General features: G+C 45.4%; 2 protein-coding genes across 2 annotated transcripts; both read left to right on the top strand.

Moving 5' to 3' along the window:
* The first annotated feature begins 112 nt into the window (after positions 1–112).
* Positions 113–2,327, top strand: LOC118768989 (V-type proton ATPase subunit G 2-like). The gene is made up of 3 exons (XM_036515982.1): positions 113–308; positions 1,497–1,597; positions 1,915–2,327. The coding sequence occupies exons 1-3, from the start codon at positions 227–229 to the stop codon at positions 2,086–2,088; spliced, it is 357 nt and encodes a 118-aa protein (XP_036371875.1). The 5' UTR covers positions 113–226; the 3' UTR covers positions 2,089–2,327.
* Positions 2,328–4,709: 2,382 nt separating this feature from the next.
* Positions 4,710–17,697, top strand: LOC118769073 (membrane progestin receptor delta-like). The gene is made up of 8 exons (XM_036516085.1): positions 4,710–4,872; positions 13,095–13,319; positions 13,768–13,895; positions 14,355–14,560; positions 15,555–15,681; positions 16,231–16,327; positions 16,942–17,086; positions 17,423–17,697. The coding sequence occupies exons 2-8, from the start codon at positions 13,269–13,271 to the stop codon at positions 17,695–17,697; spliced, it is 1,029 nt and encodes a 342-aa protein (XP_036371978.1). The 5' UTR covers positions 4,710–4,872; positions 13,095–13,268.
* Positions 17,698–20,745: the final 3,048 nt, after the last annotated feature.

Genomic DNA, 20,745 nt, shown 5'->3' with positions numbered 1-20,745 from the left:
AGGCTGACAAAAATTAAACAAATTTTGTACGCAGTGTGCGAAAGACCGATGCGTACCAGCGTTCATACCCGGCTCAGAAGTGAGGTGCTGAGGTGTTACGTTGGCTGCGTCTGACTACGACGGTGGCGTCATTTCTGAGCTGCGAACGGGTGTTTTTACGAGGCGCAACGGTTACAGCTCTCAGAGCCGGCGACGCAGTCAGAGACGCATTACATTCCGATCGAGGATGGCGAGCCAGTCCCAAGGGATCCAACAGCTTCTGCAAGCGGAGAAACGAGCCGCCGAGAAGGTAGCCGAGGCGAGAAAGAGTGAGTACAATTAACAAGCTGTTGTGAAATGTAAGCAATGAACGAGACGATTGTTTACTTTGATTCAAATACATAATTATGGTGCACTGTAGCGTCGTGACAGAATAATCTGCGCATACTGACTAATGATTTCAGGTATAGTCAACTGTATAAGCAAAATTGACCAAAATGGCCAAAAAAAACCCTGTCCAAATCCATAGTTGAGGAAAACAAATGTCATCGGAAATTTCAGTTGGAAATATGTTGCCTGTGTGTAACCAACAAGGGGGGTCTGGCTGTGAATAATGCATGGATAGCCTGCACGATGATATAGCTCAGAACATAGCTCTCACGCCTGAGTGAACGCGGTATGTTATCACAAGTTCGGATTCGAGCCGCAGTGTACATGGGACCTGACATTTCGAGGTCAAGAAAATCGTATTTATGCTTGGTACCCAAATGGCGTGCTGACAGTGAGTGTTATTAAATGACCGGCTGCGAATGTGACTGCCCAGCATTTGAGAAGATCGGCAGTTGCTGTGTGCGAGAGCATGTTCTCCTGCTTCTTTTCGCGTACGTCTTATTTAGTTCACGCATGAACAGGAAACAACGAGAACCAACGAATGTTTCACTTCTGTCATTGTTTCTCATGTGATTTAGAAGTATATGGAAACGCGTCTGCACTTTGATAGGCCTTGACTTCTGAGTACATGCAGACATTGTGCTCCTCTCGGACAGTGCGCCAATATGATCCTGTTCTCGTCTGTGACGAGTTTCATACTTTCATCTGGCCAATCTCTTTTTACGGTACGAGAACCGTTACTAAAATGAGGTGGTAAGATCTTACCAAAGAATGCATTCCACTTTGTTAACACAACAACCGGTTACAACATGCATACTCATTCCGTGACCGGAGAAGTCTTTGTATTGTTCATAAATAAATAGCTTACATATAATGTGGAATGCCGCTGATTTTTATGTAATCAAACATTTTATTGACATCTCCCTATTATTATTATTATTATTATTATTATCATTATTATGCCCTTATACAGGTTGCCTTGTACACATCTGGATATTTACCAAAGTAATTCAGGCTAAGTGCAGTGCTGAGGGTTACAATACCAGTGCCCCAATCTGGACTGAACCCTGCAACCCTCTGGTTGTGGGACCCAGCGTGGTGAAGACTGTGTGTTTCTCTGTGTGCAGGGAAGACCCGCCGCCTGAGGCAGGCGAAGGAAGAGGCGCAGGGTGAGATCGAGCAGTACCGTGGCGAGAGGGAGCGGGAGTTCGCCCAGAAGCAGCACACGGTACGAGAGATACGCAGCGCTGACTCTCACCGGGCGGGCGTGGGATCTGCTGCTCTCTCCTCTCACACTGATATTATTCTACCTGTTATTTTCTCTGCTTTCCAAGACAATTCTGCTTATGAAAATGGGGCATTTAATAAATGACAATATTTACAAGAGGCCATTACACTATCATGTGACATATAATTATGTAGATGCTGGTGAACAATATTGGACTAAAGCCTTGCCTCTCTCTCCCTCTCCCTCTCTCTCCCTCTCTCTCTCTCTCTCTCTCTCTCTCTCTCTCTCCCCCCCCCCCCTCTCTCTCTCTCTCTCAGGTGCTTGGCTCCCAGGGCGGTCTCTCCTCTGAAGTGGAGCAGCAGACACAGCAGAAGATCCAGTCCATGACCAAAAGCTACCGCTCCAACAGAGAGAGGGTTCTGAGGCACCTGCTGACCCTCACCTGCCAGATCAACCCCCAGATACACGTCAACTACCACTGCAGGGCTTAGAGAGAGGGGGGCAGAGACAGAGCCAGACAGAGAGAGAGAGAAAGAGGGGGAGAGAGAGAGAGAGAGGGGGGGGGGAGAAAGAGAGAGAGAGAGGACAGTGACTCAATGCAGGGATTAGAAAGGGAAGGATGGAGGGGGAGAGAGAAAGAGGGGGAGAGAGACTGTGACTCACTGTAGGGTATCGAGCAAGGGAGAGAAAGAGAGGGGGCAGAAAAGAGAGACAGATGACTGCTGTTACCAGAGGGAGGGAGGGGAAAGGGAGAGAGAGAAAGAGTGAGGAAAGGTGAGGGGGAGGAAAGAGAGGAGAGAGGGGGAAAGGTAAAAAGAGGGAGAGAGTGGGAAGAGAGAGTGAAAAAGAAGAGGAGGTGGAGAGAGAGGGACAGAGAAGAGGGGAAGGGGGCTAAAGCAGAATATCAAGCAAGTGAAAGCAGAAAAGATTCCTCGTATGTCATTCATCATACAAGTGCTTTAGCAAGACAGAAATTCTCTGTTATGCCAGTAAAGATCACTTGAATTAGAATTTGAGCGGGGAGTGAGAGAGAGACACGGAAAGGAGAGAAAGAATCAGATCAGGGAATGAAGAGAGTTGGCACTGAATGCGGCTTGCTCACATATCATGGGAGAGATGCAATATTGGACCAAAGGAGTCGGGAAGTCTTTGCTCAGAAAGCAATATAGGGCCTAGTGGTCACCAAATAAGCATGCCAATGTGTGTGTGCATATCTGTGTGATGTGTACTTGTGCTTTGATTGTGATCAAGCGCACATGTGCGTGTATCTGTCAGCCGTTTTCATCGTAACCAGGCATACGGTCACTTCCTGCATTGATCTGTACTCACCCAGCTACAGTTAGTTATTTTGTGGCAAATATCGTTAGGGGTTAAAAGCGGATGGGTTTTTTAAGTCAACAAAAAAAAAATAAGCACATTTGAGTCTGATTGGCCCAGAAGCCACAGATGAGACACCTGAGCCGATCAGAGTAAAATGTTTTGAACGGTTGTCGGGTAAAGAATTTCGCCCACACTGGGAAGTAGACATGTTGACATAGACGGGCATGCTGCATGCCATGCTGTATTTCTATGAAATCTGTCATTGCCTGTGTTTGCCTGTTTTTGCTTTGCTGTTAAATACACCTACGAACCATATCTATATCAGTGTATACAGCAGCCAGGTATATTCCACACACCGTACGACTGCTAATGGCATTATTTGGTTTAATAGCTAATACTGATACTGACTAATACTAATATTGATAGGAAGAAGAATATCCTCATCTCTGGTTACTGATGTTTACTTACACTTTCCTCCACTTCTGCCTTGATTGCATTGTAGAAATTATTTTGCTTATGTGCCTGTAAAAATGACTAAATTAAATCATTGTTTATCTCTCTAATACTGTCATCTGCAGTCGTGTCATCTGTTGTGTGAATATTTTTGTTCAACAGATGGTGATAGGCAGGTGATGAGTAGAAAGCTCACAGTGAACAAAGTGAACTAGGAGGTGAGGGTTCGAACCCGGGGCCAGGCACTACAGTGGTGGCCCTGAGCAAGGTGCCAGTTTGCTTCTGTAAATATCCAGCATTATAAACAGATAATTAGCCTCCAGAGGCTGCTCTATAAAAGGGTATCTGCTGAGAGCACAACCCCTATTTTTGTTACTGTTATATAATTATTATACTAATAATGATGGCTGCTTGTCTGTCCCTTGACAGGTATGAAAATATCCATATCCACAGTTTTTCATTCACTTCCTGTCAGTCCTTTTGATTCATTTGTCAGATATTGCACAGTGTAGAGGGTGATCCCCCTGGTACTTACAGGTTTTCCACAGGTGGTCTGGGTGCCACCTTCCCCTCTGCCTTGCTGGGGTCGTAGACTGGGTTCAGAGGTGATTTGATACTGTAACTGAACACTGGGTTGTGAAATCTCTTAACAGCAAAACTGGCGCTTGCACCCCTGTCCGGAGTTCTGGTTTAGGAACGGATCTTCACGCATCCGTTCTCGGTAAATGTTAACGTTTGGAAGAGCGTTATCTCGCGATGCATTACAAAAGAAAAGAACTATGCATTGCGTGGAGAATCGCGTGTAAACACCAGAGGGCGCTCAATTGCCATATTTTGTTCTATTATGAATACTTGTGAACAGTCTACTGATCTTTTGAAGACGAGCTCAGTATGAAAGACAAGGAATTAAAACATAACAGTGGTAAACAAAACGTACCAAACTGAATTATAATATCAGTTCGGCTCTATGGATAGACATAAACTATCATCTGTTTTCAGGGTCTGATCAAACGCGGTTCATATTTTCTAAAAAATATTTATCGTTAATCCCATGGCAAGACTAATAGTGCTGGCGGGAAGAGCTAAATCCAGCACATATTAAGCACATATTAGGTTATCAGAACTCAAGTTACGAGTCCTTAGGAAGAAAAAAACTATGCAATATCCCAATATTCGCTAAGTACAGTCTCTTCTCTGGTCCACGTCCCGATCCAAAACAAACTTGAACAAACAAGGCTTCTTTTTTGTTCTTAACCAATGAAATCAGCCGTTATGTTTCAGAGGGTGGGATTTCTGCCGTGGGTCTACAGATTTAATTCGCTTGCACAGAAATGCCAAAACGGAGACAGTCAACCCCTTCCAACAAAATCTGGTGAAGTTCATTGTAATCGAACCCAAGTTTTAAAACAAGCAGAGTCGACAGGCAAATTTAAAGTTTCGCACCGGCCAGTATATGCGATGCGTTGATCAAGCGGCGGAGAAGACCAGGCTCCCCATAAAAGGTTTGTGTTCTTATTGTTTTTAAAACGCATCGGTCACGTGTTTCGTGTTCACCGTGTTTTTTTTTTTTTTTTGCTTTTGGTGTTTGTGTCTGCAGTTGCGATACATATAGTTTCAGGATGTCACGGGTTTGAAGCGTTTCTCTGCACTTTAAACGTAAAATTTTTTTGCCTTTCCCTTGTGTCCCTGCTGGAGGGCTCGCTCTTGTTTTGAAGCTGAGTTTGAAAGCATCACTCAGCGCGTAGGTGAAGCTCAGGCCACTCCCACCGGGAGCTGGAGACCCCTCGGAAAATATGAAGCTGTGTGAGCATTGACCTCTCGCGTTCAGCCATAGCTGTTAGCATTAAAACAGCAGAAATGTTTATTTTATTTTAACTTTTGCAGGGACTTCATTCACGCGAGGCAGGTTTGCTTACACAGTTAATAAATGTGTTTGTGAGGCTATTGCACTTTGCACCGCTTTTGCTCAGGAGAGATGTGTGTTGTGCAATAGTCTGTTGTCTGTTTATAACACAAGTAACATCTCGCACAAAGGAAATGAAACAAACCGTTTGGTAAGAGCAGTTTTATTGAGTCTGACCGCGGAAACTGGCGTGCCAGCCGTTCCGTTCCTGGGAGTACTTTGGCAATTCCGCAGGGATAGTTTATATTTATAACGAAGCGTGGCATTCCTCTTCAGTGTCCGCAAGGAAAACCCGTCCATCACGCTGCAGTACGATGCTGACTAGGAAAATTACTTTAAAATGCGCCGCACACATTGGTCTGTCCGGTTCACCCAGCTCTTTAGCAAAACGCTGGGTGCGCTCAGAGCGCTGATGCAGTAGGTGTATCCTACACTTCCTGTTAGTATGAATAAGTGGTTTGAAACCTTGCCCAGAAACTTTGGAGACAGTGCAACTTTGCACAGAACTCTCCAAAGGATGATGACACCTGTCTCATGATCATGTGTCATCGCCCACATCATAAACATTCTTTTTCCCCTCCCTTCCTTAGACTGGATATTCCCTGCACGTCCTTTCAAACACTTGCTTTTTCTTCTATTTTTCTAAATAATTTCAAGCTCCAAGTGCATATACATGATAATTGGCCCTAAAGTGATCTGTCAGTATTTTTGTCATACAGCAGCCCACAGTGTTTAAATACTTCACTGTCTGAGTTGCGTGTTTGTGGGGTTTGTTTTTGTTTGGGGGGGGCAGTTCATGTGGGGGGCACAGGCTCTCCTAGTGGTCCAGGTTCCGTGGGTAAACACAGCTGGAAGGGGCTGGCCGGGAGGGGGGGGGGATACACACGACAGGGCCCCTTGACTTCCTGTCCCTCCCGCCAGCTCGGCCCCGCCCCCTGTGTGACCTGTTCCCGGCTCTTTCACCTCTCCCGCATCCCTCAGGCACCGTTTACAGTCAAACAAAACCCGAGCGGGGCCGACGAGGAACCAGCTCAGGGTTGAGTTTAAGGTCACCAGTAATAGTGGGGTGCAGTTTGACAAATTAGCTTGCTCTTTTCGGACAAGCAGAGATTCCCATGGAAACGGGAAAAGGGCTAGGGTTATGAGTGGGGGAAAGCCCCCTCAGATGTTGCAAAGTCAGTTTCTCTGTGCTGTTGATTCAGCTGATCATTTACATTGCATTTGCATTTATTCATTTGGCGGACGCTTTTATCCAAAGCGACTTACAAGTGAGGCAGAGCACTACACAAGCGAAAAGCCCCTTTCACAGGGTTACTGGTGTTTGTACTCTCGCATGTCTCATGTCAGCTGTCTCCCAGAATCCTTTGCGTGTGTCTGGTGGATTTACTGTGCTTGCTGTGGGATCAGCTTGCTGTGGTGACTGCTGGCCTCAGAAGCAGGGATACAGATCCACACTGCAGTATCAGAGGTTAGCAGTCTGAAGGGGCTTTTTAAGGCTAATCAAGCATGTGTCAAAGCTGATTGTTAATTGTGGTCAATGATCTATTCAACTGTACATAAATCCAGACTGATGATCCTCATGAGCTGGTCCTATAGGTCTGCCTCCCCCCCCACCTCCCCAAGCACAGTTTCACAATTCTCGAGACCACATCACAGGCCTGTACCACATGCTAACTGACCCCCCTATCGGCATACATGCCTTATTGTCATGGCTGAGGGACACAGACACCCCCCCCCCCCACATTTAGAATTTAGAGAGGTCATGTGACAAAGTCATGAGTGAGGGATGGAATTTAACAGCTTAGGCTGGTGGGGGTGGTACAGGGGGCAGTAGAAAGAGGGTCATAGTGGGTTGACACAGGGAGACAGGTCACATTACAGTAGATGCCTGGGCAGAGAAGCTGTCACGCAGGCGGTTACAGTCAGTGGGAAGTGTTTGGCTTTTATGCACCATTTGAGCAGCCCTGCGGTTTCAGTGTTTGTCCTGGTCCCTTAGGAAGCTGAGGGTTCAACCCCTAGCTGAGTAACACCAAAAACTGAGCAATGTGGTACCGATTGATGGATAGGGGGTTATGACCCTGTGATAGACTGGCATCAAGCCACACAAGTCAGGATCAGTTCTGACCCTCTGAGCCAGATGGCTCCGTGTTGATTTCCACAGTTATCTTTTGAATGGTAGGAGCTCACGAAAGAGGCTTCACAAGACCAATAAGGGCTGTTTATGGATGTCTCAACTACATACAAGAAAAAGTGAAAAAAAAAGGAGGTCTGTGTGTGTGCGTGCACGTGTGTACGTGTGTGCATGCGTGTGTGTGTGTGTGCACGCGTGTATGTGTGTGCATGTGTATGTGTGTGTGTGTGCAGGCGCGTGTGTGTGTGCGCACGCGCGCATGTGTGTGTGTGTATGTGTGTGTGTGTGTGCACGCGTGCATGTGTGCGTGCGTGTGTGTGCAGAATTGTATTTATATAATCAAAGTACCTGTGGCTTACAAAGTTTATGATGTTGATTATCCACTTGCAAGGTCTCTGTCTTTGTGTAGTGTACCTCATCATGTTTTGGCATGTTTGTCTTGTTTAAATAAGACCCGAAACACATTAAGCTGCAAAGTACACTCTTTCATTTTCATGTTTATTCATCAGAATTACATCACAGGTATGAAACATGGAAAGAAGAAGCATCAGTGCATTAAAGGCAATCGTTTGAGATGAATAAGTAGAGTCTATATACACATATAGTGGCTGCAGTGTAGCGTAGTGGTAAAAAGCAGGGCCTGTAACTGAAAGGTTGCTGGTTCGATTCCCCACCACTGGGGAACTGCTGCTGTACCCTTTTGCAAGGTACTTAACCCAGAATTGCCTCAGTAAATATCCAGCTGCATAGATCTGCTAAATGCCAATAGTGTAATGTTATGTAATATAGACGGAAATATACAGATAGAGAGAAATATAGTCTATGTATATCCACACACACACACACACACACACACACACACACGTGTGCGTGTATGTGTGTACACACAGAAATCATTACTTTTCTTTGGCAGTGTTTCCATTACAGTAAGTGCTCATGAAGGCATGCAGATGCTAATGCACTCAGCACATGGACCCTAACTGCTCCTGGGGAGTATAATTTAGGAAGTCGACACACCTGTTTCCACCCGGCTTGCCATGCTGTTTCCCCGCTTCAACTCCCAGGAGCCAACTCTTACTCCGTGCCTCTGATAGAAACAGATCTTCGTGTGGGAGAGTCTGTGTTTACCGATTTCCTAATAAAACGCTTATTTTTAGTATGGAGGAAGATGATGACTCTGTTAGGCCTGTCTGTGTGTTGGGGCTTAAATCATTAATAAAAATCAGGTGTTGACAGTGTCAGACAGACCGGCGCTTCAACCCAGCGAGTCCATCAGTTCCTCTCCTCTGTCCTAAAGACCCCCGCTGTCAGCCTCTCTCTCCAGCGCAGTGTGTTGAACCCAAGGGAAGGGTCTGATTGCATTTCCAGCCTCCATAATTCATCGACTGATCCTGGAGGCTTTGCACAATAGCGGACATTTTTATTCACATCCGGAAATTTTTAAACTCCAATGTTCTGTCGAGATGGTAATATGATCACGGGCCAACAGGAAGCAGAAATCTGCTTCCAATTATGTTCAAATTATGTGTGAATTATGGATGCAAGAAAATGAATTACAGTAAGTGGCGAGGGCTGCTCTGTCAAATCGCAGTTTTGTGAATTGCATGGTGTGAAGGGCAGCTTCTTCAATGGCCTGTGCTGTCAGTGCCATCAAGCTTAAATTGCATCCAAGCAAAACAAAAGTGCCGAATCGTTGCTGAATCCCACTGACACTCGCCAGACAGAACAATGCCTGCAGTCTGTTAAAATGCAAGTAATATTTTAAGATGGATGTTATCTGTAAACCTCGAAACGACCATAATCCGGGATTTGTCGGCCTCACACCACTTGTGAATGGGGGAAGACTTTTGGGGATTTTATTCAGATTAATGCAAATAATCTGCAATTATTTACAGGCACAATGTTTAGGATTGGAGATTTGATTAGTTGAGGACCAGTATTCCCTTCAGTGAATGAATATTATAATCTGTCCTTATTACCCATATTAAGATAGTGTTAGCCCACATTTTTTGGCTTTGGAAGTCATTTAAACAAACAGAAGCTATTGTGTAAACAAAAACTATTGTGGAGAAACAAAAAAGCAATTCTTGCCTAAGTACATTACTCAACTTTAAGGACAAGTGCCGTACCAGGTCATTTGAGTGCCCGCAATGTGTGTACTAGCAGTAATTTGGTGTCAAAAAAAGAAGGAATCAGGCCAGAATCTGGAAGAACTTGATATGGTTTTGCACTAAGTATATTCATCTGGCTATGTAATTAACTATTTTGTGTGTGACTGCATTAGGGTTGGGCCAATGTACGATGCCATCGGCAATGGACATCACAATGTTGAGCCGGACATCACGAAGTTCCAGTGTCTCTGCTATAACGTAGAAAAATATATTTATTACTTATTTGCGTGGCTTTCCCCGGGGATCAACTTTAGCCGTAGAGCTGATGAATATGTATTTCAAGGAGTGGCAGCCAGAGAGCGCAAAAATGAAGGATGGCTTTATTCTAATTATTATATTGATTTGCCACAATACAAAAAGGGAGTTTTGAGTCCATGCTGAAAATAACGCAGATGGAGCACCTAAGATGAGTGCGGATGTAGATCCCACTGAATGTAGCTGTAACTGCTGTTCATGTTCCCGTGGCCTGCAGAAACGGCAGCTGTTATGTTTCTCATTATGCAAATCCATGTGAGGAATGCACCTTATTGATATGAAAATCCAGCTCCTCTCTCCTTCCTCCCTCCTCCAGCCATGTTAGCCGGCAGTTCGGGAAGCGGGCTGCCCTTCTGTCTGCGGTAAACCTGCGGACAGGCCGCTTGCAGTACGGGTTTAATAGCCATGAATCAGGTGATTCTCCCTCTCTGCTTACGCAGGTTAGCTTGCTTACGGTGTTGAATGGGATGCTGAGCATGTTGGAGTTTAAGTCCAAGTTTAAGGTGCAGCAGTGTGGTGTAGTGGTGAGGAGCAGGACTCGTAACCAAAAGGCTGCTGGTTTGATTCCCAGCTGGGCCGCTGCTGCAGTTCACTTGGGCAAGGAGCTTAACCTGCAATTGCCTCAGTGAATACCCAGCTGTATAAATGGGTAAAATAGTAAGTCACATGATAAAGAGCGTCTGCTAAATAACTGTAATGTAATGTAAATCCAGGTGACAGCCTGTCCCGTGCAGGTGCAGCTAACAGCATGCCCAAATGCAAAGGCGGACCTCGCCTCGCGGTTCCCTACAGTGACCCCTGACCCTGGCAGTTGGGCGTGCAGGGTGGTAAAGGGCGCTTAAACTCGGGGTCCTCAGTGTGGCGCTGGCATCTCTCCTCCGACGCTGTGCTGTCGCGGGGTGTAACAGAGAGCGCACAAAGCCTCCTTTGTCCCCACTGAGCAGCGAGGATCCTGGGCTTCTCCTGCCGCGGACCTGCCTGCCTGGCTGCAATAATATAGGGCAGACATAAACATATGACACGTAATGACAGCCTGTTCCAGTGAGTGGTACATGCCCTGCGAGTCTATTGTCTGGACTTGTTGTGGCATGTGTGTTTTTTGGGGGTTTTTTTGCTCACTGTGGCCAGATTGTTAAGTATTTTTTGCTGAAACTTTGACTTGTTTTAGGTTAAGTCTCATGTGATGATGTGGTATTTGGCCTTTGACAGCTCCTTGTGTGTGACCAGTACATTAGCTCCTCCCTCTCCATATGTGTGCCTCTTTCTGCATTCTGATTGGTGCACACTGTGGCAGTTTTCTGACTATGATGTCATCCTCAAATATACAAATCTGCAGGCCATTCCTATCCATCATCCCCGTAGGCCTGCGAGCTGAGTGTGTGTGTGTGTGTGTGTGTGTATATGCACGTGTCTGTGTGGTATGTGTGTGTATGTGTGTGTGTGTGAGTGTGCGTGCGGGTGTGTGTATGCGGTTGTGTGTGTGGGTGTGTGTGTATGCGGGTATGTTTGTGTGCATGCCTGCATACCCTCCTTTTATAAAGGGCAGCCGCTTTCTCACCACCGGTGGTTTAACCTCCTGTCCCCAAACCACCACACCACCAATTTAGATTCCGTCCACATTAATTTGGCATGACTTGCTTTATGTGCCATTTTTATTACAGAAAGCTTCTTGTATGGAAACTTACTGAAAGTAATATAAATAACACATTTTACTGGGCGTGCGTATAATTTCAACAAGGTTTTTGGCTATTGCAGAGGCTGGTGAAAAATTACCAGCAGGTCTGAGTCAGAACTGAAGGGCTTAATCGTTTCTCCACAGCCCTGTGGTTATTCCAGCGCCTTGGAAAAAGCCTTGGCAGCATTTTGCAGCCTTTCTGGTTGAGTCACCAGCACGTTTTCTGCCACACTGCTGGCTCTAACCACAACGTCAGGTTTCTTTTCTTTCCCTCAAAGTTTCTTATGTAACACCTTTCACCCATCCAGGGTTGTCTTATGTAATTTTCATTGTTACACATTATCTGATTGTGCAAGTGGATACCTACTGAGGTAATTTGGGTAATAACTTTGCTCCAGGGTACAACAGCAGGGCCCTACTCTAACTGCTACACCATGCCATCACCCTCTGGCTGTGTGGAGACAGCTGTTATCTCCTAACTGCATGTATAGACATGAATGTAGAACAGTTTAGCACAGTCCCACACAGAAAGATATCCTGTTTTTGCAGTTGCTGAGACTTCTCCATTGAAACTTCATCTGTAGGGCAGCAGTGTAGCATAATGGTTAAGGAGCAGGACTTGAAAGGTTGCTGGTTCGATTCCCCGCTGGGTTGCTGCTGCTGTATCATTGGCTAAGGTACTTAACCCACAACTGCCTCAGTAAATATACAGCTGTATAAGTAAAAAAACTGTAACCTATGTAAGTTGCTCTGGATAAGGTCTGGTCTGCTAAATGCCAATAATGTAATGTAATGTAGTACTATTGTGAGACTGTGTCCACTCTGTACACTCATGGGTCACACCAAACCTTTGACCCATCTGAATAAATTCATATTTATAAAATGTCCATCATTTAAATCGATTGCCATTAGTGTCTTGTAATTTGCAACAGCATTTTTTCTTCGTAATCATAAAAAGGCCTTGAATTGTCTGTCAGCAAAATCAAAGCTTTGATTCATTTCCAACCTATTCTAGTTATTTGGCACTGTAAAGTTTCATTCTAATACTGAGTGTAACTACTTTCCAGTAATCGTCACAGCTTTATCCAGTAATCCAAAGGCTTTATGAGAGGAACTATATTTTACGGTGGATGACCACCATTGTGTGAAATCCTTTCCCTGCACGATGAACACTGTAGTAAAAAGAGCTTCTAGTTACCATGAAACAGCTGAATCCACCTTCCTGGCATCCTTCTGCCTCAGGCTGAAAACTCACCTTCTGCAGCAGTTCCTGTTCCATGTATGAGGAGTTATCTACTCTCTCCCAGAACTTTAAACCTTTCTGCACCGGTAAAGTAGCCTCACGTCACATTTGTGCAGGACTAGGAGTCTTTAGTGTAGACCTTGAGGTATTTACAACTCAGCACAGTCTCTGGATATGTTGTTTGTTTACTCTTAATGTAGGTGTCTGTGGTCCTTATATTATGCAATAAATGCTCATACTCATTTGTAAGATGCTCTGGATAAGAGCACCTGTGAAATGGATAAATGTAAATGTAATGTCTGCTGTAATTGTCTGCCGCCCAACCCCTCCTGTCTCTGTACCACAGCGTTTCCTGGGCGTCGTAACGGCTGTGGAGGGCGGGGCCTCGGACCGGTGCGTGTGATGGGAGAGGGCGGCAGGGGCGTGGCCTGCTTGGTTTGAGCGCCCTGCCCTGTGGAGCGTGCCGTTGTGAGACAGACCGACCCTGCAGAGAGGAGGGGTTCTGCGTTCACCTGGAACCATGCTGAGCATCAAACTGCCACAGCTCTTCCACAACCACCAGGTTCCCAGGGTGAGAACCACCAATCAGGACCGAGCTGCTGAGTCACTGACTGCTGGTGCAGCCAATCAGGACCAAGCTGCTGAGTCACTGACTGCTAGTGCAGCCAATCAGGACCGAGCTGCTGAGTCACTGACCGCAGGTGCAGCCAACCAGCACTGAAACAACAGTCTGTGACCATAAATGGTTAACTTGGAGTGTTCACCTGAATTTGTGACTATGAGTGTGGCTAACCGAAACCATACAACTGAATCTGTGACTATACACGTGGTTAACTAAGGCCATTCATCTGAATTAGTCACCGTGAGTGTGTTTACCCAAGACCATAGCCCTGAAATGAGTACCAGGGAGTCTGGCCTGTCAAGCTGTGAAAATGTGACCGTGTGTTTGACCACACCAGAACCGTAGCTGATCCTGTGTTTAATCCTGTGTTTAACCGCGGTCACTTCCTGTCTCTCAGGTGTTCCGGGAGGACGGCATCATCTCGGGGTACCGGCACCCCCGGAGCTCCGCCCTGGACTGCGTGCTGAGCAGCTTCCAGATGACCAATGAGACGGTCAACATCTGGACCCACTTCCTGCCCACATGGTATGAGCACCTCCCGTCTCTAATCCCCGAACTCCTCCGACTCCCTCTACCTGAAACAGGTGCATACAGGTCTGCACAGATGTGTTTCTGGGCAGCAGTAGTCACTGTGTCACCATCAGAGGAGCAGTTCATAGGAAAGGTTCAGCTGCTGATGCTGGTCTTAGACTCGGCTAATTCTGACAAGGTCCAAATGAATCTGGTTTATGAGTTGGAACATTTAATTGCTCTTACAGTAAATGCACATACAGCACTCATACAGAAAAGAAAAAAAAAATGAACCACTGCCTTTGCACACAGTGTCATAAAACAGCAAAGTGGTTCGACCAACATGTTCTTCCTCCAGCGAGTAACAGTGATGATCTTGATGACCATTTTTATTTTTTAAGACAAGCTAAGTTCCCCTTTGAAAGATGCTAATGTGTGCCTGTCCCCCATCCCTCTGACCCCGCCCCCTCCCAGGTACTTCCTGTGGCGTCTGAGCGCGCTCTGCTCCTCGCTGGACTTCCTGTCGGAGAGCTACACCTGGCCGCTGCTGGTGTACATGCTGCTGATCTGCGTGTACCCCTTCACCTCCAGCTGCGCCCACACTTTCAGCAGCATGTCCCCCGAGGCACGCCACATCTGCTACTTCTTCGACTACGGGGCGCTCAGCCTCTACAGCCTGGGTACGCAGCGGCCGGACCCGAACGCAGCACTGCGTCACCGCGTGTGTGTGTCAACTTAAAAAAAAAGGCTGTTAAAAATGAAATTTTTTAGTCTCATTACCTGATTTTTAGTCTCGTCGTTAACTGTAATTTTCAGTACAGAGCTCTTATGAATTGTACCATAAATACGGTTATGATTCACTGTTTATGTAGCAGTGCCATGTTGTGAATATTGGCCCTGGCTGTGGCTCCCAGGTTTGTGTGAGGACAGTTTTATCAAAAGGTTAATCAGTTCAGTCACTGTGTAGTAACAGAAGGATTGGAAGCCTTAAAATGAGGGTGGGAAACTGGCTCGGAACAGCCCGTATTTTGTGAGTCTGTGTCACAAATAACATGTTTAAGGGACCCGCGTTATTTAAATGTTACCAGCCATGAACTGGAGTGCTTTTCCCTAACCCTAATGTACTTTCTGCAGCATAAGGAATAAGTATATTACTTGGAAGACTAAGCTTCTTACTGCCTCACAGACACAAGATCGCATTTACAAATATCAAAGTCCCCTTCCCTGAAACGGAAAACGTTTCACTTTTTCAAGCTTGCATTCCTCCAGTCTGTCTCCCGGCTGCTGTTGGCTGCGGCCAGGTCTTTTAGCAATGGTCAGGTCAGCAATCTGAGGAAGGATTAGGAAAAGCTGTCCCAGTTCTTTTCGAGTTCAGTGGTCTAGTGATCTCAACCCGAGGCTGAACCCCTGCTAAGGGCATTGATATGTAGCCCCACTACACTAAGTAATCACGGCTCTTTTGTGTGTGTGTGTGTGTGTGTATTTGTGTCTGTGCATGTTATGTGTGTGTTTCTGGGTGTGTGTATGTTTCTGTGTGTGTATTGTATGTGTGTGTTTGGTATGTGTGTGTGTGTTTTGTATGTGTGCATGTTGTGTGTGTGTTTCTGGGTGTGTGTATGTTTCTCTGTGTGTATTGTATGTGTGTGTTTGGTATGTGTGTGTGTACATGTCCAGGCTGTGCTATCTGCTATGGCTTCTACGGGATGCCAGACCACTGGGTGAACAGCTGGCTGCAGCAACATTTTGTGCCCATCGCCATGGGCAACACGCTAGTCTGCACCGGGTTGTCATGCTACTCCAGGTACAGACTTATACATATTAAATATATTATATTTTAAATTAAATTAATAATGTGTTATGTGTTATGTATGCTTATGTATTACTGTTGTGATTCATTGGCTTAGCAGACTCCCCTGTCCATGATGCATATATTGTTACACACATACAGGTACATATGCACTGGAGTAATTCAGGTTTGCTGCAGTACCTTACCGGAGGGTACAACAATCTTTAAGATTGTGATCTCCCATGACCACCATCAGCCATACCACACTGCCATGTTCATAATATGGAATGGAAATTTACTACATTCTTAATAAAGGCACTCTTAAAAACCATCTTAGAATCATCTTAGTGGACATAGCCAATAGGGGGAGTTTTGAGTTCGTTTTTCATTTTAATCAATTTTCCCTTGAATTTGGCCTTTGGTAAGACAGCAAGGAATGTTATTGCACTTGGTCAACAGTATCAGAGAATATGTTTTGTGTGAAAATACAATGAAACGTTTCAAATACGGAAATGATCTGAATCTGAGTTGTATCTTTCTCTCTGTCTGTCTCTCATTCTCAAGGTTTCTCGAGTTGGAGTTTCCTCGGAAGAGTAAGATCTTACGCACAGGGGCATTTGTGTATCCTTTCATCTTCGATAATATCCCTCTCTTCTACAGAGTGAGTGTATTTCTGCTTTATAGTAATCTATAAAATTACTCATGAGTTCAGAATATTGACATATTGAGGACAGAATACTGTCCTCTATGTCTCCTTTCAAAAAAAGCTTTTAATCAGTTATCATATGTTCATATTATGAAATATATTGCAAGTATAAGAAAAACATTTTTAGGTCAGATTATACTCACTGACTGTATACTGATGGATGGTTACATTCACATTTGTTTTTAATTCTTTTGATCTTCGTTTTTTTTGTACACCGAGTGTAAAAACTGTAAGATAAGTCATGGAAGCTACATATATGTATTTATGAACAATAAATTTAAAAGAAAATATTAAAAAGAGAAACCATAAACAAGTATATAACGCATAAACAAATCACATGATAATTTGCATACAGTGCTTGCTCCGGTATCCTGGAAATATAGATATCATGGTCATAAATGACAAAAAAACCCTAAAACACTTCTCTCCTGTGTACAACCGCGTTCCTTATCTGTCTCCTGACTGGTGTGCATTGAAACTGTGCCTCTGTGTACGGCCCTGTTATCGGCCCGTCTCTCTGCTGTCGCGCGCTAACGCAGTCTGCTCTCCCCGCCTGTCCGTCTGCCCAGCTACTGCAGTGCTGTGGGGGCTGCTGCAGCCACAGCGAGGCCCTGTCCAACCACTGCTACCACCTGCTGTTCGCCTTCCTCACCTGCTTCCTGTTCGCCTCGCACCTGCCCGAGCGCCTGGCCCCCGGACGCTTCGACTACATCGGTGAGCCCGTCCGCCCGCGCTGGCAGAGTCAGCCCATCTGAACAGCTGAGCACACGAGGCGTCCTCAGATAGCACCTGATTAGAAAATAAATCAGTAATGATGTTGTACATCTGTGTTTCACACCCTGCTCTCTCTCTCCCCCTCTTTCGCTCGTCATCTCTTTCTCTCTCTCTCTTTCTCTTCTCCCTCCCTCCCTCTCTCTCTCTCTGAATTCTCTCTCTCTCCCTCTCCTGCCCCCTCCCTCCTCCCTCTCTGCACCCCTTTCCCTCCATCTCCTTCTCTCTCTCCCTCTCATTTCCTCTCTCTCTCTCTCCCCTCGTCTCTCTCTCTCTCAGGTCACAGTCACCAGCTCTTCCACGTGTGTGCGGTGGTGGGCACACACTTCCAGATGGAGGCGGTATTGGCGGACATGACATCCCGCCGTAGCTGGTTGGCCGCCCACTCCACCAGGCCCTCGTTCCTGGGCACCATGGGAACACTGGCCCTGAGCCTCCTGCTCAACCTGGCCATCATTGGCTTCTTCAGCGCCACCCTGCTGTGGCCATCCAATCACTTCACTCCAAACCAAGATGCCAGCCAGGAGCCAGCCAATGAGTACAAGGAAAAGTGAAGACCCTGCCCTCAGGTGTGGAAGGAACCAAGAACCTTTAAGGAGGAGGTTGTGGTAAATCCTGAACTTCTTGGTTCCTCTCATCACTGCGTGAACCAATGAGGAATCCTGGAGATTTTCCTTGGATTATTCTTCAGGCAAAGTGTGCTCTGAATAGCCGGTTGTTTGAGATGGACTCGGAAATTTATTTTCTGCATAGCACTTCAACTGAACTCCTCAAAGCTCTTCAAGGAACTCTAACTTGTGTCTTTCCCAGCTGAAAAACTGGTTGCACGTTTTACTCTTTTTCCAGCGTAGAGCTGGAACTGGCTGGCTGATTATACCCATATTCCACTGCACAGCTGGAACCAGGCTGGTTTGTTATATTCCACAGCAGAGCTTGAACCAGGCTGGCTCACTTAGTTCTGGCTCTTATATCATGTCCTGCTTACCTATCTGAGCACCTGAGCATCTGAGCATCTTACCTTACCTGAGCACCACACTGCTGGTGGTGGGTGAAACTCAGTCAGCTGCATAACTTTTTTGCTTCCAGTGCTGAACGGTGAGGAGCTAAATATGGAAAAAAGGAACTGTCTGCCATCGATGATGATGGCGAGCAACCAGAACCTCAGCCTTAGGAATGTATCCAACTCAATTAGCCCCAATGATTCTGTCTCATACAGTATGTTTTTGTAATCTTAATTATGTATGAATAATTGTGTGTCTGGGCTTATTTAGTCTTATTACTGATCCAGGTACAGTCGGTGGTTCAAAGAGGTCTGTTTGAACATGTGGCCTTCCCCCCCCCCCCCCCCCCCCCCCCCCCCCCCCCCCCCCCCTCTCAGGAACAGGGTTGTCATTTTTAAAACCAGCGATGTATGTGTTTGACACAAGAGTGAAATGTTCTGTTACTGTTTTGTTGAGTGAGTGTTACAACCCCCCAACCTCCCACCCCCCCTCCCCAGGATGAGCGCTGATGTCATTTGGACTGTTGTTGCTTGTTGTTCACACAATTATGTGTGATGTTCATGGTCCACGATCAAAGCAGGAGACACTGCTGACTTACAAACTGCTCTTGACGTGTCCAGATACCAAAGACAGTGACTGTAGGTGTCGATTACTGAAAGCCAAAACGCTTTCTGCCTTGCCATGGAACGTGGCCAGATTCCTGAAACACGACACCATTATGGGAACAGACATCCTTGCTAAATGAGTAAATGCAACCCGTGTGAATACGGAGAGCGTGACCCTGTCCAAGGTATTTTTTCTTAGAATAAGAACAAAACAGGCACTGTTCCTTTGCCCCATCTAGCGATAAGACATGGTATTGCATTCACCTCCCTGGGACGTGCTCGCCCAGTCAGTAAATGAGTCAGTGAGTACATCAGTGAATCAATGAGCGAGGGATTTGTAGGAATGATTCCTCCAGTCAAAAAAATGCCCCTTTAATTCAGGTGTCTTCATTCATACTTCATAAACTACACAAAAGAGAAGGAAGGTTGGATTTCAGAAGGTCAGCTTCAGTGAAAAAGGCACAGCAAACCCACAAAATGATAATCAGCTTTTCCTCGTTAGTCGAGTTTACGAAGTGCTGCAGTACCCGGGCGCCAGAACACTCAATAAAGGGAACTCAAGGGCAACCACTTTAACCAATAAAGATGAATAACATTCCAACCGCGACCACAGAGGAGGAGCCAAATGCGTTGTGAATGACCTGAACGCCAGTTTGCTGATGAAGGCAGCGTTCCACAATGTTCAAATCTTTCGGCCTCTTTTACTAAATGAAATACAGGGAGTTTGGGTCCTTAATGAAAGGAGTTACTGAAATTTCTTGGGTCTGCATAGCTCTGTTTTTTAATGTTTTTTAAATGACAGCATAAATATGCATTTGTATTTACAGCATGCCAGCAATTATGTTTGGATTCGCTGCCAAGAGTTAGGAAAACGCTATTTGCCATGGAGGCTTTGATTGGCATTTCCTCTCTGATTAATTTGAACACCTGTGGTAGTGTTTTAAAATTGGGTATATTTTCCAAGATTTTCAATGCAAAGGTGACAGTTTTATTTATGAAGGCAGTATGCCAAGACATGTCAGCCTTACAGCCTCATCTTTGGAAAATATTTTCTTGAGTTTCTCTAAATGTTGTGTTCCATTTGGTTAGAGGTCAAACTTGATCAACATGTAACATGGCTGGCTTCACTGATCTCACAGAAAGATCATTTATTTGCCACAGAGGAGGAGTGGGAACAAACCAAAAACAAAAACTGTGTAGTGGCTAAGGTACATTTATTTCCATATGGCGTTCACCTGCCAACCGTTTGCCCTCTGATATATATCAGCAAGGAGAGCCATTAGTTTGGTTTCAGAAGGGTTGAAAGCTTGTTACAATTTATTTCAGTAATAAAAAGTTATTTTTACTTAGATATACTGTAAGGTGTGTATTTTCTGTCTAGACTGCACTCACTACAAAATTCATTTGTAAATCCGACTTGTTGGGAGATGCCTAACATTGTATTGCTTCTGATTGCTGCTCAGATTTCACACAGGCCCCGGTTTCCTTATTCTGAGTGGAAAGAAGTACAACCAATCGCTGTGAACAAACAATATTTGAAGGCAACCTACCAATATACACAGTGTGAATGTTAAGCGCATGGAGCTGAATATCTTGTTGGACTATAGAATATCTGTGCTTGTGAACTGACACCACAGTAACTCCAATGTCTTATTGGCCTGCATTCAACTATCTCTTATGTGATTGGCTGACATTTTCTCACCTTGTCTCTTGGCCATTTGGATCAATGAGTAGGTGTTGGTTTATTATCAGCTGTGGCCGGAATGTGTTCTTTGTAAACTGCATGAAAATGTTCTGAACAGGTTTACATTATTGTTCAATGGTATCTGTTGATTTACATTATTTTTCAGTGCTGTTTAGAGCTCTTGTTCACAGCGATGTGAGTCACTCATGTATAGTGGCTATGTCCCTGTTAGAGGTACCAGAGACGAATACAGAGAGCTCATGGGGAAAAATAGTGTGAGAAGCCCAATGGAAATGAACAGGGTTCACATTT

The sequence above is a fragment of the Megalops cyprinoides genome, chromosome 21 (genome assembly GCF_013368585.1).
Source record: "Megalops cyprinoides isolate fMegCyp1 chromosome 21, fMegCyp1.pri, whole genome shotgun sequence".
NCBI classification, from domain to species: Eukaryota; Metazoa; Chordata; class Actinopteri; order Elopiformes; family Megalopidae; genus Megalops; species Megalops cyprinoides.
This window is presented reverse-complemented; position numbering and strand designations above follow the sequence as displayed.

Excerpts from the sequence above, each read along its gene's own strand:
- LOC118768989 (XM_036515982.1), top strand. The coding sequence starts at position 227 with ATGGCGAGCCAGTCCCAAGGGATCCAACAGCTTCTGCAAGCGGAGAAA. Across the intron at positions 309-1,496 it reads GGTAGCCGAGGCGAGAAAGA|GGAAGACCCGCCGCCTGAGG; the intron begins GTGAGTACAATT and ends CTCTGTGTGCAG. Across the intron at positions 1,598-1,914 it reads TCGCCCAGAAGCAGCACACG|GTGCTTGGCTCCCAGGGCGG; the intron begins GTACGAGAGATA and ends TCTCTCTCTCAG.
- LOC118769073 (XM_036516085.1), top strand. The coding sequence starts at position 13,269 with ATGCTGAGCATCAAACTGCCACAGCTCTTCCACAACCACCAGGTTCCC. Across the intron at positions 15,682-16,230 it reads GGGTTGTCATGCTACTCCAG|GTTTCTCGAGTTGGAGTTTC; the intron begins GTACAGACTTAT and ends CTCATTCTCAAG. Across the intron at positions 17,087-17,422 it reads CGGACGCTTCGACTACATCG|GTCACAGTCACCAGCTCTTC; the intron begins GTGAGCCCGTCC and ends TCTCTCTCTCAG.